General features: G+C 40.9%; 1 protein-coding gene across 1 annotated transcript in view; it reads left to right on the plus strand.

Moving 5' to 3' along the window:
• LOC126197246 (alpha-mannosidase 2) overlaps nt 1-26310 on the plus strand; it is a 236572-nt gene that overhangs the window by 18751 nt on the left and 191511 nt on the right. Inside the window, exon 3 of the mRNA XM_049934627.1 lies at nt 15290-15514. Within this exon, the coding sequence (XP_049790584.1) occupies nt 15290-15514 (225 nt within the window). The remainder of the gene's footprint in view (nt 1-15289; nt 15515-26310) is intronic.

Below are 26310 nucleotides of genomic sequence, written 5' to 3' on the forward strand. Positions count from 1 at the left end.
GTGGTGTCAGGTGTGTCTTCGTCATTGTCACCGTCAATTTTCAGTATCAGCTTCCGGAACACCGCTCAGTATTTACAGCAGAGCTCTTCGCCCTGTATCAGACCATGCAGTACATCCAGCGACACAGGCTTTTCAATTGTGTCATTTGCTCCGATTCTGTCAGTGCCCTTGATAGCCTCAGTGTGCTGTACACCGTCCATCCCTTAGTGCAACAGGTACAGGAAAGCTGTCACTTGCTCACTCCTGATGGAGTCACTGTGATGTTTATGTGGGTTCCTGGTCACGTCATTCTGACGGGAAACAAAGCTGCTGATGCTGCTGCCAAGGCTGCAGTCTTTGTACCTCGGCCTGCTAGTTCTTCCACTCCTTCCGATGATCTCTGTGTTGCCATCTGTCAGAAGATGGTGTCACTCTGGCATCACTACTGGTCCTCCCTTCATGGGAGCAAGCTCTGAGGAATTAAACCTCTCCCATCAGTTTGGACAACCTCTCGGCCCTCTCACCACAAGGAGATCATTTTAGCTAGGTTGTGTATTGAGCACTATCTTTTTAGCCATCGCCATTTGTTAAATGGTGCTCCCCTACTACCACATGCTCATTGCCCTCAACCTCTGATGGTTTGCCATTTCCTGACTGAATGTCATTTTTTAATCACTTACGATCTCATTTATGTTTTCCATCTGAATTATCAGCTATTTTAGTGAACAACCTGCAGGCTGCCGACTGTGTTTTACTTTTTATCTGTTGTAGCAATGTTTCAGAGGACATTTAAGCTTTAGTTCAGGACCTCCGTTTCTCTGTGGCATATTTTATGGACCTTCCTCAAAGTCCCTATTTTTATCTGTCTTTGCTTCCATCACTCGTACTTAATGTGTATTCATTTTTAATTCCTTTTTTTCCCCCTATCTTAGTGTTCTACAGTTCTGACATGGGGGCATATTAACCTAGTTGTTTTTGCACCCTAAAACAAAAGTCAGACCATACAAAATTCATAAATTCACCCTTAACACACTCTTCACAGTACCCAACACATTGTATCCTAAATAATCAACAACAACAGCACACACACAAAGACACACATACACACAAACAGCTGCTTCCGTGATATCAAGGCATATGGCACTTCTTGCATGTGTTCATTTACAGTTCCCTGTGTGCTCCTCCATTTCCTCTTTTTTTACTGTTTGCTCTCGTTCCAGTCTTTCTGCACCTGGGATCGACTCTGGAGTGCCTCTGAGCAGCTGTAGGCATCCAACATGCACTATTGTCGATCTTTTTAGCAACTGTAGCCTAACATTGACAGATGATACTTCATCACAGATTTCTTTGTCACGCCTTTTCAATGCTTTCGGTGTGTAAGAACTAGACATCACCACCCACTGCCCCACTCTATACTGTGGTACGTCTCCCATGCATTTGACAACTTCCTCCTGTCCACCCCTACTATCGTTACCATAATGCTATTGATAAGCCATACCACACCTATTCCACCAAGTCTGGTGGCACTCCTTGTGCATATGCCCTGTACTCTCACAATTTCAACACTTCAGATTTGCAGAGAATACATCATGCCCTTCCCTCACACCCGTTAACACATCTGTCTCCCCACACTCCAACACCCATCTCACAGCCGAATGGAAATCCTTAGGTGCCCCTGTGCACATCATCCTTAACATATCTGGTGGCAAACCCTTTAGGAAAGTATTGACCACGCTCTGCTTGGCCTCTTGCAAGAAAACTTAATTCGCTTCATCAGTCGGAGTCAGCTCATATAGTCATACATTCACTTTTCTTTCTCTGTTGGCAAAAATCTTCCATAGTCTCCACTTGCCACTTTGTAATAGTGCTCAGCTACACCAAAAAGAATCTCATACTATTCTGCTTCTTATACCTCTGCAGATGCTCCTGTTCCAACTACTCAAGCATTTCTTCCTTACCTGACACTTCCATGCTTCTCACAAAAGTCGCTGCCTTTCCTGCTAAACATAACTTTGCTACCTGCAACTTGTTATGGGTGGACTTCCAGTATTTACTGATGTTGTGATGTCCTCCACTAACAAAATTACATCCTCAGATAAACTTTCAGAAAAGGGACAGACTAGGTTTGTGGAAGCTAGATCTGTTACAAGCCTCTCTAGCTGCAAGCTTATTAAGCAAGATCTATTTTCTGCTCTCCATTGTGCTACCTCATTAACTAACGCCTGAACTGCCACTAGCCCATTGATGCCCTGCGCCCCTGACTCTGCCATTGCTGCACCTTTACCCTTCATTAATACACAATCAAATGTGCAGTAATTACCAAATGACAAAAAGAAAGGGGTTCTCTACAGTGCTTTGCAACATGACCAAACTGATGGCAAGTAAAACAAGTTACATATACAGATTCAGCACACGGTGTGGGGTGCCCAAGCAGATTACACTATGAACACCTCATAGGGTCTAAATACTGCTCTTTACTGTTGCCACAAAATTCCCGCACATTCTGCTCTAAACAAATTAACCCTCACATTACAGTAGTGCTCCCTCTTAGATCACCTGCCAGTCACACATATAAAAAATAAGTTTCTCCATGCACTCCACTGTGTTGATAGTGCAGATTGTGTTCCTGCACAGGTGTTGTACCATGTGCTGCCCACTGAAGACGGTATCAGTACTTGTGACACCACTTTATAGCTGCCCCTGGGGATAATATGGGGTGGCTGCAACGTCAGGGGGCTGGATTGCAGGCCAATGAGGCCCAGGAAGAAGTGGCTGTTTAAATTAACATTTTATTTCCAATTTATATGTTGGTTCACTGGTGTGGTGGAAAGGTGATCATGCTCCTGCCCACAGGAGTGGACTGGTAGTTGTTCAACCAGTGGCTAGCCTCCATCCAATTGGCTGCAACATGCACTGGCACCCTGCTTTGCTGACATTTGCGGTTGTGTCATGTACACAGTTATATTGCGTGTGCCACATCACTGATGGCAGCTGTAAGTACTGGCATCTTGCAGAGGTAGTCTGTCTTTATTGAATGACCACACCCAGGCAGCCAAGGCAAGCAATAAGAGGCTCGCCCAATACATTGTTGAAAGTGGCTATGGTGCCTGAGATGCAACACGTTACCTCCTGGCAGGAGAGCAGCTGCTGCTGGAATGGCCAGGTAGGCCTGCTGTACTGTGACACCAAGTCTGGTGGAAAAACTGAGTGCAGGAAGCAGGTACCCCAGCAGGGACTCAAACCCAAGGCTATGGCTGGCAGCTCTGTATTATCTCCTCATCTGGCATAGACCATCTGTCCTGTTGGTACTGCTGTGCTGAGAATGAATCTGCTGCAAAATGGATTGTTATTTACAGCAGATAGCATCCCACTTGGGGTGCCAATGCACCTCTCCTGGTCACATACCTGGCAATGCCACCAAGACCCCGATGATTGAGACACTGCCTTGCCTATGCCCTGCACTACTGCTGCATTGGCAAGTTATGCTGAGTGAGGCTAGCCCATCTTTCAATAATTTCATATGCTTGTTGTCTTAACCCAAACATCAACATGCCACGCTCACTGTCCAATGGCAGCTTGCCACGCTCACTGGCCAATGGCAGCTAATGCAATGTTCCACTGCGCCTTTTCACGTTTTACTCTGCCGGTAGTGGCACTACAGAAAGTTCATAAATGGGCTGTGAGTCTTGGGTATCACTCTCCTCCCATGAAGACTTTTGTTTTGCACTTTTGTTAACTCAAGACTATGCAGTCACATCCTGGACGTTATCTGGGTAAGCAGTTACTTGAAGTCATTGAAACTTTCAAAGTCTTTTATTTGACAGTCAACTTGGTTACTGTATGTACATCAGCTAAATGCAAATTGGTTATAGAAATGTAATTTCCCTGGTATCCCCTGGGATGCAGACCACACATTTCTTCTGTGTATTTATAAAGCTTTTATTTCTTCCAGCTGGATGATGAATGTGTTCCCTGTGGGTCGGTTGCATTATCAGTATTGAGTTTGTTATACTGTGTCCAACAGTGTGGTGTACAGTTGGAAACCAGAACCTGCCATGTAAGCCCGGTGGGCAGCATCGTGGTGAAAGCTGGTGACCCACAACTGACAGTCAGTTGCCAGCAACTCTTGATGAACTATGTGATCACAATCTGTCAAGAAGCTTACCCACCTGTGTTGCTCAACTCTTTTTTACAACTAGCACTTCAGACCTTTTACAGATCACCCAAAACTAGGTGGATCAGCTGGGATACAAATGGACACTCTATCCAAGGCCCTCCAATTGCCCAGTCTTATATGTGTGCATAGAGATCCCTCTCACACCTGCTGTGGTGTGTATTTCAGTCCTCTGATTTGAATGAACCTATTCTGTAGCCCTAAGAAAAATGCTGATCCCACTGTTCTCAGATCCCTATTATGTTCAGCTCTCGACAGTCACCCAAATTTGACATGCATATATCTACATAGCTGGATCAAAATTCAACAATAGTTTTGGTTTTGCTTTTGCATTAGCAGGAGGCAGGAGAAGTTCTTTTTGCTGAGTACATGCAGTGTGTACACTACAGAATTGGTCACCATATCACAGGCTCCGTAGTACAACAAAACACTCTCCACAAACAACTTCTTGGTTTTCAGTGACTCCATGAGCTGCTTATTGACCTCCACAGCTCTGGTACCACTGTAATGTCTCTCTGGACACTGAGCGATGTGGATATTCTGGGAAATTAAATCTCTATAGACTGGCTGTCATAGCTAACACTTGGTTCAAGAATCATAAAAGAAGGTTGTATACCTGGAAGAATCCTGGAGATACTAAAAGGTATCAGATAGATTATATAATGGTAAGACAGAGATTTAGGAACCAGGTTTTAAATTGTAAGACATTTCCAGGGGCAGATGTGGATTCTGACCACAATCTATTGGTTATGAACTGCAGATTGAAACTGAAGAAACTGCAAAAAGGTGGGAATTTAAGGAGATGGGACCTGGGTAAACTGAAAGAACCAGAGGTTGTAGAGAGTTTCAGGGAGAGCATAAGGGAACAATTGACAGGAATGGGGGAAAGAAATACAGTAGAAGAAGAATGGGTAGCTCTGAGGGATGAAGTAGTGAAGGCAGCAGACGATCAAGTAGGTAAAAAGACGAGGGCTAATAGAAATCCTTGGCTAACAGAAGAAATATTGAATTTAATTGATGAAAGGAGAAAATATAAAAATGCAGTAAATGAAGCAGGCAAAAAGGAATACAAACGTCTCAAAAATGAGATCGACAGGAAGTGCAAAATGGCTAAGCAGGGATGGCTAGAGGACAAATGTAAGGATGTAGAGGCTTGTCTCACTAGGGGTAAGGTAGATACTGCCTACAGGAAAATTAAAGAGACCTTTGGAGAGAAGAGAACCACTTGTATGAATATCAAGAGCTCAGATGGCAACCCAGTTCTAAGCAAAGAAGGGAAAGCAGAAAGGTGGAAGGAGTATATAGAGGGTCTATACAACGGCAATGTTCTTGAGGACAATATTATGGAAATGGAAGAGGATGTAGATGAAGACGAAAAGGGAGATAAGATACTGCGTGAAGAATTTGACAGAGCACTGAAAGACCTGAGTCGAAACAAGGCCCCGGGAGTAGACAACATTCCATTAAAACTACTGACGGCCTTGGGAGAGCCAGTCATGACAAAACTCTACCATCTGGTGAGCAAGATGTATGAGACAGGCGAAATACCCTCAGACTTCAAGAAGAATATAATAATTCCAATCCCAAAGAAAGCAGGTGTTGACAGATGTGAAAATTACCGAACTATCAGTTTAATAAGTCACAGCTGCAAAATACTAACGCGAATTCTTTACAGATGAATGGAAAAACTGGTAGAAGCGGACCTCGGGAAAGATCAGTTTGGATTCCATAGAAATGTTGGAACACATGAGGCAATACTAACCTTACGACTTATCTTAGAAGAAAGATTAAGAAAAGGCAGACCTACGTTTCTAGCATTTGTAGACTTAGAGAAAGCTTTTGACAATGTTAACTGGAATACTCTCTTTCAAATTCTGAAGGTGGCAGGGGTAAAATACAGAGAGCGAAAGGCTATTTACAATTTGTACAGAAACCAGATGGCAGTTATAAGAGTCGAGGGGCATGAAAGGGAAGCAGTGGTTGGGAAAGGAGTGAGACAGGGTTGTAGCCTCTCCCCGATGTTATTCAATCTGTATATTGAGCAAGCAGTAAAGGAAACAAAAGAAAAATTCGGAGTAGATATTAAAATTCATGGAAAAGAAGTAAAAACTTTGAGGTTCGCTGACGACATTGTAATTCTGTCAGAGAAAGCAAATGACTTGGAAGAGCAGTTGAACGGAATGGACAGTGTCATGAAAGGAGGATATAAGATGAACATCAACAAAAGCAAAACGAGGATAATGGAATGTAGTCAAATTAAATCGGGTGATGCTGAGGGAATTAGATTAGGAAATGAGACACTTAAAGTAGTAAAGGAGTTTTGCTATTTAGGGAGTAAAATAACTGATGATGGTCGAAGTAGAGAGGATATAAAATGTAGACTGGCAATGGCAAGGAAATCGTTTCTGAAGAAGAGAAATTTGTTAACATCGAGTATAGATTTAAGTGTCAGGAAGTCGTTTCTGAAAGTATTTGTATGGAGTGTAGCCATGTATGGAAGTGAAACATGGACGATAAATAGTTTGGACAAGAAGAGAATAGAAGCTTTCGAAATGTGGTGCTACAGAAGAATGCTGAAGATAAGGTGGGTAGATCACGTAACTAATGAGGAGGTATTGAATAGGATTGGGGAGAAGAGAAGTTTGTGGCACAACTTGACTAGAAGAAGGGATCGGTTGGTAGGACATGTTTTGAGGCATCAAGGGATCACAAATTTAGCATTGGAGGGCAGCGTGAAGGGTAAAAATCGTAGAGGGAGACCAAGAGATGAATACACTAAGCAGATTCAGAAGGATGTAGGTTGCAGTAGGTACTGGGAGATGAAGCAGCTTGCACAGGATAGAGTAGCACGGAGAGCTGCATCAAACCAGTCTCAGGACTGAAGACCACAACAACAACAACAACACAGACCGGCTAAAGAAGCAACCACAAGACAAGCTTGGAGTACTGGGCATAGACGTATGACTGCATCTGTGACGTCAAATTTTGAAAACCTGGGATGTGAAATTACAGGCTACCACAACTCTCAGCAAGCTGAGGGCAATCAAAGACGTGGCATACTTTGCTCCAAACCTCCCGGAGAAAAGCCATTGTGTTGAGCAGTCTGCATATAGGCCACAAGTCCCTTTTATGTCAAGAGGACTCCCCCTTCCCTCCAATACAGCTATGGTAATCATCTCACAATTGTTCATATTCTCACAGATTTTATCCTTCTGGCTGATATAAGATGAGCCATCAACCTGTTTACCACCCAGACCCAGATACTGGCAAATGAAGGGATAGCAGCTGACAGTCGTACATTTCCTGAAGGAATTGGATTTTATGACAAAATTAGTGGATCCCAAAGTTTGGTGTCAAGGGTGGCTGTGGGATGAGGATATCTTGAAGTTGTGTGTGTCCAGGGTGGCCTTCAGTTACTTTCTCCAATTTTATATGTAGTGCGTAGAGTCTTCTTTTTATACCCCCTATTAGTAGTACTTATTATGATGGTACATCTTGGAACATCCTTCAGCAACCAGTTACAGTTTTTAGCTACCTGCGATTTATCTCACTTTTGACTATTTGACTTGACCCCTTAACATAAAACCCCAAATTATCTCGCTTTTGTTATTTTGGCAGAAACTTAAGATCCGAAGTATACTTGGGCAACTTAGGAACAGACTTTCGAAAAAATAAAATTCAGCTCATGTCCATTTCAACAATGATAGTTAAATCTTTGGCCACTAGAGAGCATCTGGCCCTACATCTGTAACCTGGCTGTTGTAGTTTGGTCGAGGTGGTTGCCCCTAGATATCGTCTTTTCTGTTTGCAGCTTTGGATGCTTGACGACAAAACGTTTGCTTTCAGTCTCTCTCTTATATTGTTGTTTAGGCAGTGCTTTAAGAAAAGGTGCCTATATCCTGAGTTTGACACTGAATTTAGTGCCTCAGAAAGTGAAGCAGAATGTGATGTTACCTCATTAGAGACTATAAACATGACAACACTTCATCAGTTGAGTGACAAGTGTTCGCCAATGGTATGAGATAAATACATGCACTGTGCTCCAGCCAGCTCCTACATGATTTATGTTCACAGGGAACAGTTGTGAAATAGATAGTTAGACTTCATAGCTGAACAGAAACTAAAAAATGAATTCAAGTTTTAGTATATGTCCAGCATAGTCCAGTGCACAAGTGGACTCAGGATTTTGTTAGTGGTGATCTTCAAAATTTTGTAACTCATTGTTTTGAGCTTTAAGAGCTATCTTTATATGTCTGTATGTAATGTCATTCATGGTGGGATTTTTTTCATGTATATATATTTTTTGAACATAATTTGAAATATAAATCATTAAGTTAAGGGGTTAAAATACTTTTATGCAAATTTTCAATCATGACAAAAAGATCACAGATCGTGGATCTGCCAATTCTCCTTTTCTCGTTCCACATCATTTTACATGAACTTTCAGTGCAACGAGGGGCAGATAATGATGATGTTTAGTCCTATTAAACACATATCATCATCTAATATGTGGCTCCCAATTTTCAAAGGAACTGCCCTGTATCATACTGCACACCCAGCAGTACAAAAAGGCTGAAGCTGAAATTTGTACTACTACTACTACTACTACTACTACTACTACTACTCTCTTTGTTGCACAGGAGTCTGCTACAGTAAGCACTGTATAGAAATGCTCATAAAAATCACCTTGCAATTGTGACTGTGATTGATGGAGGTATACCTTCTTGACACTCACTTTTTAGGATGCACCATTGAATTACACCCAAGAAAACCTGAACTGTTTGCATAATTACTATTGGCATTCAATGTGTTGAGGTGAACTCAATGCTGGAATAATGGCAAGAAATACTGAATTGTTGGTCAGATTAATATGATATATTGATAGTTACATGTATTATGAAGAGAGGCAATCTTGTGATGATGCTTTATTTAATTGAATCCCGCTTTTAGTGAATTTCATTGTATTATTGTATATCTAAAACAAAGATGATGTGACTTACCATACGAAAGCGCTGGCAGGTTGATAGACACACAAGCAAACGCAAACATACACACAAAATTCAAGCTTTCGCAACCAACGGTTGCTTCATCAGGAAAGAGGGAAGGAGAGGGAAAGACGAAAGGATGTGGGTTTTAAGGGAGAGGGTAAGGAGTCATTCCAATCCTGGGAGCGGAAAGACTTACCTTAAGGGGAAAAAAGGACAGGTATACACTCGCACACACACCCATATCCAACCGCACATACACAGACACAAGCAGAAATTTGTAAAGGCAAAGAGTTTCGGCAGAGATGTCACTCGAGGCAGAAGTACAGAGGCAAAGATGTTGTTGAAAGACAGGTGAGGTATGAGCGGCGGCAACTTGAAATTAGCAGAGGTTGAGGCCTGGTGGATAACGAGAAGAGAGGATATACTGAAGGGCATGTTCCCATCTCCGGAGTTCTGACAGGTGGTGTTAGTGGGAAGTATCCAGATAACCCGGCCGGTGTAACACTGTGCCAAGATGTGCTGGCCGTGCACCAAGGCATGTTTAGCCACAGGGTGATCCTCATTACCAACAAACACTGTCTGCCTGTGTCCATTCATGTGAATGGACAGTTTGTTGCTGGTCATTCCCACATAGAAAGCTTCACAGTGTAGGCAGGTCAGTTGGTAAATCACATGGGTGCTTTCACACGTGGCTCTGCCTTTGATCGTGTACACCTTCCGGGTTACAGGACTGGAGTAGGTGGTGGTGGGAGGGTGCATTGGACAGGTTTTACACCAGGGGCGGTTACAAGGGTAGGAGCCAGAGGGTAGGGAAGGTGGTTTGGGGATTTCATAGGGATGAACTAAGAGGTTACGAAGGTTAGGTGGACGGCGGAAAGACACTCTTGGTGGAGTGGGGAGGATTCCATGAAGGATGGATCTCATTTGAGGGCAGGATTTGAGGAAGTTGTATCCCTGCTGGAGAGCCACATTCAGAGTCTGATCCAGTCTCGGAAAGTATCCTGTCACAAGTGGGGCACTTTTGTGGTTCTTCTGTGGGAGGTTCTGGGTTTGAGAGGATGAGGAAGTGGCTCTGGTTATTTGCTTCTGTACCAGGTCGGGAGGGTAGTTGCGGGATGCGAAAGCTGTTGTCAGGTTGTTGGTGTAATGGTTCAGGGATTCCGGACTGGAGCAGATTCGTTTGCTACGAAGACCTAGGCTGTATAGAAGGGACCGTTTGATGTGGAATGGGGGGCAACTGTCATAATGGAGGTACTATTGCTTGTTGGTGGGTTTGATGTGGACGGACGTGTGAAGCTGCCCATTGGACAGATGGAGGTAAACGTCAAGGAAAGTGGCATGGGATTTGGACTAGGACCAGGTGAATCTGATGGAACCAAAGGAGTTGAAGTTGGAGAGGAAATTCTGGAGTTCTTCTTCACTGTGAGTCCAGATCATGAAGATGTCATCAATAAATCTGTACCAAACTTTGGGTTGGCAGGCCTGGGTAACCAAGAAGGCTTCCTTTATGCCACCCATGAATAGGTTGGCGTACGAGGGGGCCATCCTGGTACCCATGGCTGTTCCCTTTAATTGTTGGTATGTCTGGCCTTCAAAAGTGAAGTTATGGGTCAGGATGAAGCTGGCTAAGGTAATGAGGAAAGAGGTTTTCCTCATTACCTTAGCTAGCTTCATCCTGACCCACAACTTCTTCACTTTTGAAGACCAGACATACCAACAATTAAAGGGAACAGCCTTGGGTACCAGGATGGCCCCTTCGTATGCCAACCTATTCATGGGTCGCTTAGAGGAAGCCTTCTTGGTTACCCAGCCCTGCCAATGCAAAGTTTGGTACAGATTTATTGATGACATCTTCATGCTCTGGGCTCACAGTGAGGAAAAAGTCCAGAATTTCCTCTCCAACCTCAACTCCTTTGGTTCCATCAGATTCACCTGGTCTTACTCCAAATCCCATGCCACTTTCCTTGACGTTGACAGCAACAGTACCTCCATTATGACAGCTGCCACCCATTCCACATCAAACGGTTCCTTCCCTACAGCCTAGGTCTTCATGGCAAACGAATCTGCTCCAGTCCGGAATCCCTGAACCATTACACCAACAACCTGAAAACAGCTTTCCCATCCCGCAACTACCCTCCCGACCTGGTACAGAAGCAAATAACCAGAGCCACTTCCTCATCCCCTCAAACCCAGAACCTCCCACAGAAGAACCACAAAAGTGCCCCACTTGTGACAGGATACTTTCCGGGACTGGATCAGACTCTGAATGTGGCTCTCCAGCAGGGATACGACTTCCTCAAATCCTGCCCTGAAATGAGATCCATCCTTCATGAAATCCTCCCCACTCCACCAAGAATGTCTTTCCGCCATCCACCTAACCTTCGTAACCTCTTAGTTCATCCCTATGAAATCCCCAAACCACCTTCCCTACCCTCTGGCTCCTACCCTTGTAACCGCCCCTGGTGTAAAACCTGTCCCATGCACCCTCCCACCACCACCTACTCCAGTCCTGTAACCCGGAAGGTGTACACGATCAAAGGCAGAGCCACGTGTGAAAGCACCCACGTGATTTTCCAACTAACCTGCCTACACTGTGAAGCTTTCTATGTGGGAATGACCAGCAACAAACTGTCCATTCACATGAATGGACACAGGCAGACAGTGTTTGTTGGTAATGAGGATCACCCTGAGGCTAAACATGCCTTGGTGCACGGCCAGCACATCTTGGCACAGTGTTACACCGTCCGGGTTATCTGGATACTTCCCACTAACACCAACCTGTCAGAACTGTTAGAATGGAACTTGCCCTTCAGTATATCCTCTCTTCTCGTTATCCGCCAGGCCTCAACCTCCGCTAATTTCAAGTTGCCGCCGCTCATACCTCACCTGTCTTTCAACAACATCTTTGCCCCTGTACTTCTGCCTCGAGTGACATCTCTGCTGAAACTCTTTGCCTTTACAAATGTCTGCTTGTGTCTGTGTATGTGCGGTTGGATATGGGTGTGTGTGTGCGAGTGTATACCTGTCCTTTTTCCCCCTAAGGTAAGTCTTTCCGCTCCTGGGATTGGAATGACTCCTTACCCTCTCCCTTAAAACCCACATCCTTTCGTCTTTCCCTCTCCTTCCCTCTTTCCTGATGAAGCAACCGTTGGTTGCGAAATCTTGAATTTTGTGTGTATGTTTGTGTTTGTTTGTGTGTGTATTTTGACCTGCCAGCACTTACGTATGGTAAATCACATCACCTTTGTTTTTAGATATATTTTTCCCGCATGGAATGTTTCCCTCTATTATATTCATTGTATTATTGTTTTAATATGTATTGTTGTAGATAATGTGAAGTTAACAGAGTAAAGAGATTACATTTCTGGGCCTCAAAGGGGCTGAATTTGTGGATCCACTACTTAGTGTATTGCTTAAGAGTCATGAAATTTAATAACCATCTACAGTTTTTAGAAAAATAGTCAAAGAGGTGGGCAACAAATTGATAATTTGCTGTCACTTTATCACCTGAGTCGAAACAAGGCCCCGGGAGTAGACAACATTCCATTAGAACTACTGACGGCCTTGGGAGAGCCAGTCCTGATAAAACTCCACCATCTGGTGAGCAAGATGTAGGAGACAGGCGAAATACCCTTAGACTTCAAGAAGAATATGAATATTCCGATCCCAAAGAATGCAGGTGCTGACAGATGTGAAAATTACCGAACAATCAGTTTAATAAGTCACGGATGCAAAATATTAACGCGTATTCTCTACAGACGAATGGAAAAACTGGTAGAAGCGGACCTCGGGGAAGATCAGTTTGGATTCCATAGAAATATTAGAATACGCGAGGCAATACTGACCCTACGACTTATCTTAGAAGCTAGATTAAGGAAAGGCAAACCTACGTTTCTAGCATTTGTGGACTTAGAGAAAGCTTTTGACAATGTTGACTGGAATACTCTCTTTCAAATTCTGAAAGTGGCAGGGGTAAAATACAGGGAACGAAAGGCTATTTACAATTTGTACAGAAACCAGATGGCAGTTGTAAGAGTCGAGTGGCATAAAGGGAAGCAGTGGTTGGGAAGGGAAGTGAGACAGGGTTGTAGCCTATCCCTGATGTTATTCAATCTGTATATTGAGCAAGCAGTAAAGGAAACAAAAGAAAAATTTGGAGTAGGTATTAAAATTCATGGAGAAGAAGTAAAAACTTTGAGGTTCGCCGATGACATTGTAATTCTGTCAGAGACAGCAAAGGACTTGGAAGAGCAGTTGAACGGAATGGACAGTGTCTTGAAAGGAGGGTATAAGATGAACATCAACAAAAGCAAAACGAGGATAATGGAATGTAGTCGAATTAAGTCAGGTGATGCTGGGGGAATTAGATTAGGAAATGAGACACTTAAAGTAGTAAAGGAGTTTTGCTATTTGGGGAACAAAATAACTGATGATGGTCGAAGTAGAGAGGATATAAAATGTAAACTGGCAATGGCAAGGAAATCGTTTCTGAAGAAGAGAAATTTGTTAACATCGAGTATAGATTTAAGTGTCAGGAAGTCGTTTCTGAAAGTATTTGTTTGGAGCGTAGCCATATATGGAAGTGAAACATGGACGAGAACTAGTTTGGACAAGAAGAGAATAGAAGCTTTTGAAATGTGGTGCTACAGAAGAATGCTGAAGATTAGATGGGTAGATCATATAACTAATGAGGAATTATTGAATAGGCCTTGGGGGAAGAGACGTTTGTGGCACAACTTAACTAGAAGAAGGGATCGGTTGGTAGGACATGTTCTGAGGCATGAAGGGATCACCAATTTAGCATTGGAGGGCAGCGTGGAGGGTAAGAATCGTAGAGGGAGACCAAGAGATGAATACACTAAGCAGATTCAGAAGGATGTAGGTTGCAGTAGGTACTGGGAGATGAAGAAGCTTGCACAGGATAGAGTAGCATGGAGAGCTGCATCAAACCAGTCTCAGGACTGAAGACCACAACAACAACAAACTTTATCACAGGTATCTAAGGTCTATTTTTTGCATTGTCTGTTTTATCTTCACCCATACTATCTATTACCATAAAATGGAGGAAGGTGCAGGCTTGTTATCAAATATATTAAGTCTTAGTCAGTTACTGGCATCATAAGAAACTTGGCTACCCTTAGAATTCAAAGTCCAGTATTTGCCAAGATTGTAGGTTGTGCAGTTTGTAGAAATAGTCTTCTACCATTGGAACAGCTGTTATCATGTGTGCCAGTGAACTGCAGGTAAATAGATACAGTATAAACACACAACTTCAGTGTTTGAGGCCATACAATCAGCAAATTTTTTGTACCAGATTTGTCTGTATACAAAGACATTTTCTGAATGTACAAAACATGAAATGGCTTGTTGCGCTTCATTTGCATCTGTGGTGTACACTACATCTAATTTTTGTGCTTTAAGTTAAATAGCATGAATGATCAGTTATTTTTGCCTAAAACATTAATTTTGAAAACACCTGAAAACACTTGAAATCTTAAACAAAGTCACATGGAAAGAGAAACATTTTGAGTTTACATAATGGATGGGGTTTTAAAGGTGCTGCCTGATAATGCAGTAGTGACCAGTTTTAATCCAATATGTCTATTATTTGTGTTCCTAAATACCTAAAGTGGAGACAGAGATATAGATCCCTACTAGTCTATCAAAACAGTTGTGAAATACATAGTTAGACTTGATAGCTGAAAAGAAACTAAAAAATGTATTCAAGTTTCAGTATATGTCCAGCATAGTCCAGTGCACAAGTGCACTCAGGATTTTGTTAGTGGTGATCTTCAAAATTTTGTAACTCTTTGTTTTGATCTTTAAGAGCTATCTTTATAAGTCTGTGTGTAATGTCATTCATGATAGGATCTTTGTCATGTATATAAATTATTTGAACATAATTTGAAATAATGCTTCGTGATTACTATTCTATTGTTTGTGATTACTATTATATTATTTGTATAATCTTTCAGTGGTAGACTAGTTTGTGATAAAGAACAGTACACTTTCTCAAATAGAAGTCATGTGTTTTTTGTAAGAATGTTAGTAAATTTTCAAACATGGTTTCAGAAATAGTCGCAATAACTTGTTGAATGATACTGCCATTGCACAATAATTGACCACTACACTGTACTTTAATTTTCAGAATAAGTGGATAAGAATTGGAGATCGTTTGAAAGAGCTTGAAGATGGTTTAAACAGGCATCATGAAACAGTTAGTAAGATAAGAGATTCAATTAAAAATCTAATTCAGAGCAATCCACAGACACCTGTGATGTCTGAGAATGTACAACAGTTAATGAACAAAGATTCAGATTCAGGTGATTATTGTGCCTTCGAAATTAATGAAGTTCCAAACACGGATGTTCAGGTATCGTAGCATATTACTGTGGCTTTTTTTGTAAAACCATATTTTTTAGATGACTGGTTTTGTAATTATAATTTCAGAATATCTTAATTTAAATATGTCTTACATACTATCTTTATTTGCAGTTGTTACAGTATGTTGTAGCAATTCATAGCGTCGTCCTCGTGGTGTACCTTCTTCCCTTCAGTGTGATTTCTTTTCTTTTCTTTTATTGTCTTTTAGTGCCCTGTGCATTGCAGCATTTTTATGTGCAGTGTATATGTTATGCGGACATACTTTTGCTTATAGATATGTTCGTGATTAAGTCAGCAGACAAGTAGGCAACAAATCACACTGTATTATAGAGTATGTACTATAATGAGTGTGACATTGAAATATGTGCTGCAAAGAAGAAAGGAAGATCCTTCCAACACTCTTTTGGTAACAGCATATTTCTAAAGGATAAAAGAGAGAACACACAAATTTGAGTTAAGGGAATGATACCGAATGTAGCTTTCTTAGTTTCTTTGCATCCTGAATTTAAATGTTGGTAGTCAAGTGTTTCTGCTTGATTGTAATTTTCTGTGTTTCCAAAGTCTTTTATTTTTAGTGAATTGGAGCATTTATTAATGTTTTAATTTTGACTTTTTTCCTGTAAATAATTTACTCTGTGGTTGAAATAAAGAAGCGTTGACTATTGGAATATAGAAATTTTCATAGTAAATCCTTGTATCGAAAGATTTGACAAAAGCTTGGAACGCTGCATCCCATTTCTTATAAATTCATCATCTCGCTGGCGAAACTTTTGATCCGGTGAATTGTGTCATCACTTGGTACAAGGCATTTCGAAACTGGAGCTCTGGGTTTTTAATCGAAGATAGGTTGTTCTGACTCAGATTTCATTTATTGATCTTGCTACTGTTACACTTCTGCAGTAAAAATTTCAATTCCACAGATCTGTAGTCCTGCGTTTTGACACAGTGATGTGCCAGCAAGTGACACACTTTGTTCAATTTTAAATTTGCTGAAAGCTTTACTGTTTGTTAGTAATGATAATGCTCCTATTACTATCTCATTTCTTCTGTGTTTTCTTGGTAAACATTTGATTGAACAGTACAAGTCGTACACAAATAAGCAACTCATGAGAGTTGTGCAAACCACCAAGAAGTGCGTGACAGAGGGTGTGGCCCATTGTACTAGTTACTAGCGTTTCTTCACATTCAGTTCATATATGGATTGTGGAAACAGTGATTGTTTGAATGCCTTTGTGCACACTGTAATTATTCTAATCATATCCTCATAGTCCCTATGTGAACGATAAATAGGGGGTTGTAGTATATCTAGAGTAAACTTTGTTAGTGAACTTTTTCAGGATAGTTTACATCTATCTTCAAGAGTCTGCCAGATCAGCTTCTTCAGTATCTCTATGACACTCTCCCATGGACCAAACAAACCTGTGGCCATTTGTACTGCTCTCCTCTGTATATGCTCAATATCCCCAGTTAGTCCTATTTGGTACAGGCCCCACATATTCGAGCAACATTGTAGAATGTCTCACACGAGTGAGTTTTGAGCAATCTTCTTTGTAGACTTTTTGCATTTTGCTTGTATTCTACTAATAAACTGATGTCTACTACCTGCTTCACCCACGACTGAGCCTATGTGATCATTGCATTCCATATACCTACCTACAAAGCGTTACACCCAGGTATATGTATGAGTTGGCCGAATCCAACAGTGACTCATTGATCATCATCATAATCATCATCATCATCATTTAACAGTTCCAGTTTCCCGGGTACTGGTAATGAGCTTCTTCCTCTTTGTCCTGTCCAAATACATGTGTTCATGGAGAACATCATTGACTGTCCATCCTGTGGTCACTAGATCAGCCTTAATCAAGTCCATCCATTGGATTCGAGGTCTTCCTTGAGGTCTTTTCCCATCCATCTGTCTTTCCAAATTTATTTTGGTTGTTCTAGTTGGCTCCATTCACATCAGCCCGTACCATAGAAGTCTAGATGCACTGATTCGATCTAATAGGGATGTCTTTATTCCAGCTTCTTTCCTCACCTCCTCATTCCTTAACTTGTCCATCTTAGTCTTTTGGATGGTGGATGTAAGAAATTTCATCTCTGATGATTGCAACCTTGATGATTCTCTTTTTGTGAGGGTACATTTTTCAATACCATAGGTCAGTATTGGTATGAAATAGACATTAAACATCATCAGTTTGGCTGGTTTTGGAATCAAGTCATCCCGTAGAAGTGATCTTACTTGTTGGTAGAATTCAGATCCTTTTTGCACTCTGTTGGTGATTTCATTTCTGACCAAATTATCACTGGAGATTACACTTCCAAGGTAAGGAAAACAGTCCACACACTCTAATTGGTGGTCTCCTAGTTTTACACATGCTGGTTGTCCTTCTCTGTTGACTGCCATCACCCCTGTCTTGTTCTTGCTGATGTTGTGGTTATATTTCTGGAACCAAGATTTCCATTCATCGAGTCTGATCTGTACTTCCTCTTCAGTTTCGCCCCACATCGTGATGTCATCAGCATAGGCAAATACATTCAGTTCTCCTGATTTCTCCTCAACTTTCTTCATTATAATATCCATAACAGTGATGAATAGTAGTGGTGACAGTGCACTTTCTTGCTGAACTCCACTCTTGGTCTCAAACCATGATGATTGTCCTTCCCCAATTTGTGCACAGCTAGTACAGTCTTTGTACAACATCTGAATTTTTCTTATTAGTCCTTCAGGCACATTCTTTTTCCTCAGACATTCCCAGATCTTATCTCTTAAACACTATCATAGGCTTTTTCTATATCCAGGAATACAATGACCAGATTCATGCCTTTCTCCCAATACTTTTCAATTAACATGCGGATGCTAAAAATTAGATCTATTGTTGATCTGTTACTTCTGAAGCCATATTGTTCCTCCTCCAGCTGTGGTTCTATGATAGATGTGGTTCTCAGTCTCTTTTCTATGATCTTCTCAAGTATTTGCAGCCCACGAGACAATAGGGTTACTCCTCTATAGTTTGTGGGTTTCCACCTGCTACTTTTCTTGAACAGGGGAATTATTACACCGTTGCTCCAGTCCGTATGTATTTTGTTATCTGCCCATATGGCATTAAGTACTCGGCACAGCCACTGTATGCCTCGGATACTTTCTGACTTTATCATGTCTGCGTTCACTTCATCTGCACCTGAAGATTTTCCTTTAGGCATAGATTTTAAAGTTGCCTCTGTTTCTGTCCAGGTGATGGGAGTTTCCTCATTGTAAGTGTGGATTTCCAGTTCTGTATTTGGTTCTTCAACTGATCTATTTAATAGGTGGTCAGAATGGTTTTTTCAGGACTTCTCTCATGTCACTTTCTGTCCTAACCATATTTCCATTTCCATCTTCAAGTGCTTTCATGGTATCCATTGGTTTCCTTTTACCTCTGCTAACCATATGCAACAGTTTCTTATTGCCTCCACTATCCTCCTCCAACTCCTAAGTGAATATCTTCCATGCCTTGGTCTTTTCTTCTGCAACCATTCTTTTAACTTCCAGTTTCTTGATTCGGTACATTTGTTCGAGGTTTCTGATCTTTGCCTCATCTCTGATAAGTTCTGGTTTATTTTTCTCCCGATTCCTCATTTTTCCTGAAGAGATCTCTTTCCCTGATTATTGCTCTCACACTTTCATTCCACCAAGGTGTTTCCTTCTCACTTGTCTTCATCTTGTCTTTCCACAAACTTCAGTGGCTTCCTGTACCAATGTGTACCTTAGTCTGGTCCATTCTGCCTCTCCAATTTTCCTTTCATCTCTTGGTAACGGGGATTTTATCCAGTTCTGATATTCAGCTCTCTTCTCTGTTTTCTGGAGTTCCCATACTTTGATTTTTTGCATTTTCTTGTTCTGTACTTTTGGCACATGACAGTGATTACTGTCATGGCTCTCACTAGGGATTACTCTGACATCAGTTACCATTCTAATCATTTCTTCATCTGTGATGACATAATCAATTACAGGCTTTTGTAATCCATTCCAACTGTATCGTATTATCTTATGGCTCTCTCTCTTCTCAAACCAACTACTTTTCACCACTAACCCATTCCTCATACAGAAGTCAAGGGGATGCTCACCTTCTATATTTCTTCTACCACATCCATGGGGTCCCATTACATTCTCATATCCTGTTCTATCTGTCCCAATCTGTGCAGTTAGGTCTCCTATAATGATCTTTACTAATGACTTTTTCCAAATCTTCAAGAAACTGGTTCTTATCCTCTTACCAACATCCAGTTTGAGGCGCATACACCTGTACTAAAGTTAGTTTCTCCTTCCCTAAATGTACAATCATCTTTATTATTCTCTCACTAATGTACTGAATGTCAGTGACTCCTTCTAGATCTTCATTCATGATGAAACCTACACCATTCTTCACCTCTTTGTTATTTCCATGGCAATACAGTGTGTACTGTTTCCATAATTTCTTCATGCCTTCCCCCTTTCCATTTTGTTTCACACATCTCCAGTGTCATTAATTTTCTCCTTTCCATAAGGTCCACTAGTTCTTCACATTTTCCTGTGAGGTTGAGTAAGTTGATAATCCCAATCCGTGTAAGTCTTCTCCGGGATTTTTGCAAGACTCTGTCTATCATCAGGCCGTAAACCATCATCCCTGACATGAGTATGCTCATGCTGGTATCTTAATCGAGTTGATCGCGTTCTGAGGCTCTTATGTGTCTTGAAAGCAACTGCAAATAAGCTCTTTTACTGGCTTGCTAGGCCTAATGTAATTGAGGATTTTCTTTCAGGGTTAACTCCCTCAGCTTTCGATAAGCCAGTATCATACTACAAGACAGCAGTTGCTGGTTTTGGTCCACCTTGGGTATTTTATTTCCCCAGTACCCATCAATCTGGTGAGCATTCCCCTATCCGCCACCTGGGGAGGCACCTGATGGGAGACCAGCATACTCCACACTCATTGATATACTCATGGGATACTATGTTGTTTTTCGTTAATTGCACAATTTTGTTTTTTTGTACAGTTAAAGCAAGTTGCCAATTTTTGCACCACTTTGAAATTTTATCAAGATCTGACAGAATATATATACAGGATCTTTCACAAAGTACTTAATTATAGATGCATCTGCAAAATGTCTAAGGTTACTATTAATGTTGTATGCAAGGTCGTTAATATACAACATGAACAGCAAGGGTCCCAACAAACTTTCCTGGGACAAACCTGAAGTTACTTCTACAGCTGAAGATAACTATTCATCTAAGGTGATGTGCTGTGCCCTCCGTAGCAAAAAAACCTCAGTCCAGCCACAAATTTCATTTGATACCCAATATGGTCATACTTTTGAATATAAGCATAGCTGTTGTACTGAGTCAAATGGTTTTCAGAAATCGAGAAATACTGCATTTATCTATCTGCCATGATCCAAAACCTTCAGTATGTCATGTAAGAAAAGTGTGAGTTATGTTTCACATAATCAATGTTTTTGGAATCCATGCTGTTTGACATGGAGGTGGTCATTCTGATAAAGATATCGCATTATGTTTAAGCTCAGAATGTGTTGTAAGATTCTACAGCACATCGATGTTGAGGAGGATATTGGATGGTAGTTTTGTGGATCTCTTCTACTACTCTTCTTATACACACCTATGCTTCTTCCAGCTACTGGGCACAGATTTTTGTTCAAGGTATCTGTAATAAATTATAGTTAGAATAGGGGCTAACTCAGTCACAAATCCATTAAAGAATCTGCTAGGGATTCTATTGGGTCCTGGGGCTTCATTCAATTTTAACAATTTTAGCTGTGTCTCAACACAACTGACACTAACACTTATTTCACTCATCTTTTCAGTGGTACGAGGATTAAATTAGGGAAATCCTCCTGGGCTTTTCTATGTAAAGGACCATTTGAAAGCAGAATGAAGCACTTCAGTCATTGGTTTGCTACCTTCAATTTCAGTTCCTCTCTCGTTCTTTTGTGAAAAATCATTTGACAATATTCTGCTAGGGTATTCATTGAAGGCTTCACGCACTGCTCTCTTGACAGCCAAATGTGTTTCATTCAACGTCTTTCTATCTATAGTCATCTGCTTCGTATTACACCATTATGCAGTAGTCTCTGTTTATTTAGAAGTTCTTTACAGTGACTGTATACCGTGGAGGATATCTCCCATTATGAACTGATGATCTATTGGGTACATATCTATCCAGTGCATGGTCAATTATTATCTTAAAGTTGAACCAAAGTTCTCCTACATGCACATGCCCTGTGCTGAAAGTTTCAGGTTCCTCATTGAGATAAGATACTACTGATTTCTTACCTAGTTTACTGAACAAGTTTATCTTTCTACTTGTTTTAGATGGTCTTTGTACTTTGTTGCTGCAACTGCCTTGTGGTCACTGATACCAGTTCAGATGTGGATTTCTCAAAGAGCTCAGGTTTATTTGTTGCCATTAGATCCAATATATTTCCATGATGAGTGGGGTTCCAAACTATCTCTTGTAGGTAGTTTTCAGAATAGGCATTTAGTATTGTTCCACAGGATTTCTCATTACTTACAACACTATCAAAACTATAATTTTCCCAACTGATTGTTGGATGATTAAAGTCTCCACCGATGATTACACTATGCGAACATTTCGAGTACAAAAAACATATAGAGAAGCTTGCAGTGACAACACAGCATATTCACTTCAATAGAAATTGTCTTAAAAATAACGTCATTCCAAATTATGGTAAGATTAATGTCAAAACAAACACAACAACTGGAAAAAACCACACTGGAAAATGCACAGAAGCTCTGGGTGAAAAATGAACTAAAAGTACCTTATATTAAAAAGCAAATGTTCAGTGCACAGGTTTATAATGCAGAATTACAACTGGGAAAATTGCTTCCTAGACCAGAATAAGATTCCATAACCGAAAAAGTCAGAAAGTACAGGGTTATTACAAATGATTGAAGCGATTTCACAGCTCTACAATAACTTTATTATTTGAGATATTTTCACAATGCTTTGCACACACATACAAAAACTCAAAAAGTTTTTTTAGGCATTCACAAATGTTCGATATGTGCCCCTTTAGTGATTCGGCAGACATCAAGCCGATAATCAAGTTCCTCTCACACTCGGCGCAGCATGTCCCCATCAATGAGTTCGAAAGCATCGTTGATGCGAGCTCGCAGTTCTGGCACGTTTCTTGGTAGAGGAGGTTTAAACACTGAATCTTTCACATAACCCCACAGAAAGAAATCACATGGGGTTAAGTCGGGAGAGCGTGGAGGCCATGACATGAATTGCTGATCATGATCTCCACCACGACCGATCCATCGGTTTTCCAATCTCCTGTTTAAGAAATGCTGAACATCATGATGGAAGTGCGTTGTAGCACCATCCTGTTGAAAGATGAAGTCGGCGCTGTCGGTCTCCAGTTGTGGCATGAGCCAATTTTCCAGCATGTCCAGATACACGTGTCCTGTAACGTTTTTTTCGCAGAAGAAGAAGGGGCCGTAAACTTTAAACCATGAGATTGCACAAAACACGTTAACTTTTGGTGAATTGCGAATTTGCTGCACGAATGCGTGAGGATTCTCTACTGCCCAGATTCGCACATTGTGTCTGTTCACTTCACCATTAAGAAAAAATGTTGCTTCATCACTGAAAACAAGTTCCTCTTCCATGAGCTGTTGCAACCGCGCCGAAAATTCAAAGCGTTTGACTTTGTCATTGGGCGTCAGGGCTTATAGCAATTGTAAACGGTAAGGCTTCTGCTTTAGCCTTTTCTGTAAGATTTTCCAAACTGTCGGCTGTGGTACGTTTAGCTCCCTGCTTGCTTTATTCGTCGACTTCCGTGGGCTACGCGTGAAACTTGCCCGCACGCGTTCAACCGTTTCTTCGCTCACTGCAGGCCGACCCGTTGATTTCCCCTTACAGAGGCATCCAGAAGCTTTAAACTGCGCATACCATCGCCGAATGGAGTTAGCAGTTGGTGGATCTTTGTTGAACTTCGTCCTGAAGTGTCGTTGCACTGTTATGACTGACTGATGTGAGTGCATTTCAAGCACGACATACGCTTTCTCGGCTCCTGTCGTCATTTTGTCTCACTGCGCTCTTGAGTGCTCTGGCGGCAGAAACCTGAAGTGCGGCTGCAGCCGAACAAAACTTTATGAGGTTTTCTACGTATCTGTAGTGTGTCGTGACCATATGTCAATGAATGGAGCTACAGTGAATTTATAAAATCGCTTCAATCATTTGTAATAGCCCTGTACACAGAGTTCATCATACAGAAAACAAAAGCCGCACAGAAGAAAAAGCTAGTTTATCTTATAAATCAACAGTTGCCCCTCAAATTATACCAAAACAGTTGTAGGGAACACACATCCTACACACCTTTCTTCTCCAATACCAACATAGTATTCACTGCAGAAGAAAAGACACTACTCTGCAAAGCATCAAAACACAACATTCAAGCTCCACAGACCAAAAGACCAAGAGAAGCTCATCACTAGTGTCACACAGATTTCAACCATCACCTTTAAGAAACAAAACTATGGAATAGCAGCTTGCCACAAAATTAATGAAATTATTGAGAAGGAAACTGTAAAACTGCTCCCAGTATACAAGAAAAGAGAAGAAGCTCTTACACGTACCATTAAGACTAAATTAAACATGAGTAATGCTATAATTGTAAGAGCTGACAAGGGCAATACAACTGTTGTAATGAACCAAGCAACATACAAAGAAAAAGCTTTAGACTTGTTCCAAGCCAACAACGCAACAGAAATACATAGAGATCAAACAGCCAGAATACAAAAAAAATTACACTCATTTCAAATAACATGAACTTCCTACTCCCCATCCAAGAATCACAAGAAACATTGCAACAATAAGCCCACATGCATCCTGTCTTGGATCACAATCAAAGAGCCGGCCGAAGTGGCCGTGCGGTTAAAGGCGCTGCAGTCTAGAACCGCAAGACCGCTACGGTCGCAGGTTCGAATCCTGCCTCGGGCATGGATGTTTGTGATGTCCTTAGGTTAGTTAGGTTTAACTAGTTCTAAGTTCTAGGGGACTAATGACCTCAGCAGTTGAGTCCCATAGTGCTCAGAGCCATCACAATCAAAGATGCACAAAAATGCGACCTCCATCAGGCCTATAGTGAACTGTAGGAACAGCCCAACATTCAAACTCAACAAAATGTACTTCAAAGAAGCATACACATTCAGTAATAAGAGAACACTTAAAAACACATCAGAATTCACACAACATGTCAAAAACATAGAAGTTCCTGATAGAGCCACACTTGCCTCATTTGACATACAAAACCTTTACTCATCTGTGCAAATAGATCCCACACTACAGATAATTACAGCCAAGCTACAAAAGCACAAAAACATAATCCCTACAACTCACATTACTGAACTAATGGACCTGCTCAAATTAACTCTTTCACAAAACTATTTCAAATTTACTCATAAAAATCTACAAACAAACAGATGGCTTGGTAGTGGGCTCAAACCTTTCTGGATTGTTAACTGAAATATTTTTAAGTAATTTGGAAGACAAACTCCCGAATTCCAATCACCACCTCCTCAAAAATATCATGTACTACTACAGATATGTAGGTGATACCATCATTTTAATCAATGACACAGAAGATGACATTAGTGAGTTGAACCAATTATTCAACAACTCCCATGGAAACATAAAATTCTCAGTTGAACACCAAGCAGGTGTCAGTATAAATTTTTTAGACCATACCATTAAAATAAAGAATAACAGAATAAGTTTGAAATTTATCGGGAGCCTACCACAACACATACCACAGTCCACAACTACTGTCATCCCACAGCCCACAAAATGGCAACATTCTGATACATGATCAATATAGCTATCCAACTACCACAAAACACTCGATAGTGGCAACACAATCACATCACATAAAACAAAAAGAAAACATCTTCCATACAATCCCCTTTCTAGGTATATTTGATATCAGATTGCCAATGTCTTCGACTGAAAAAGCATAAGTGTATTCTTTATCACAGACAAGATTGGATGGAAGTTACCTCACAACATCAACACACTTCATCACACAGGTGTGTACCAAATTAATGTTTGGACTGTGACTGCTTCTACATAGGCCAGACAGTTAGATCATTTGAGATTAGGTTTAACGAACACATGGCAGCACTAAAAAACAAAAAAATGCCACACTTCAGCAATAGCCATCAACCTGCATGAAACAAAATACCATGTTAACAACACAAGTATCAGCATCCTACATATCCAGCCTAAAGGCAAAAAACTAGACATCCTTGAAACACTCCAAATATACGAGCACCAATCAAAACAACATGAGTCCATCTAAAATGACAAAAATGACAATATTTGCAATAGTATCATCCCTGTTTTCAAAAAGTCTGAGTATTATTGTTGTCTGCAAAGTCCTTAATTAGCAATATGAGCAGCAAGATAACTAGCTGTGTTCTCTCTACCAAAAACAGTCAATCCAGTCACAAATTTCACTTGATACTCCATACGATCATATTTTTTATAATAATCATTTGGAAATCCAGAAATGCTGCATTTACTGTCTTGATCAAAAGCTTTCAGTACGTTATATGAGAAAAGTGCGAGTTGGGTTTCACAAGGTCTAAGTTTTCAGAATCTATGCTGGTTGGCATCAAGAAGATTATTCTATGGGAGATCCTTATTATGTTTGACTTCAGAATATGTACCAAGATTACACAACACATCAGTGTCAAATATAAACTGGATGGAAGTTTGTGGATCA

Source organism: Schistocerca nitens, chromosome 1 (assembly GCF_023898315.1).
Source record: "Schistocerca nitens isolate TAMUIC-IGC-003100 chromosome 1, iqSchNite1.1, whole genome shotgun sequence".
Lineage (NCBI taxonomy): Eukaryota > Metazoa > Arthropoda > Insecta > Orthoptera > Acrididae > Schistocerca > Schistocerca nitens.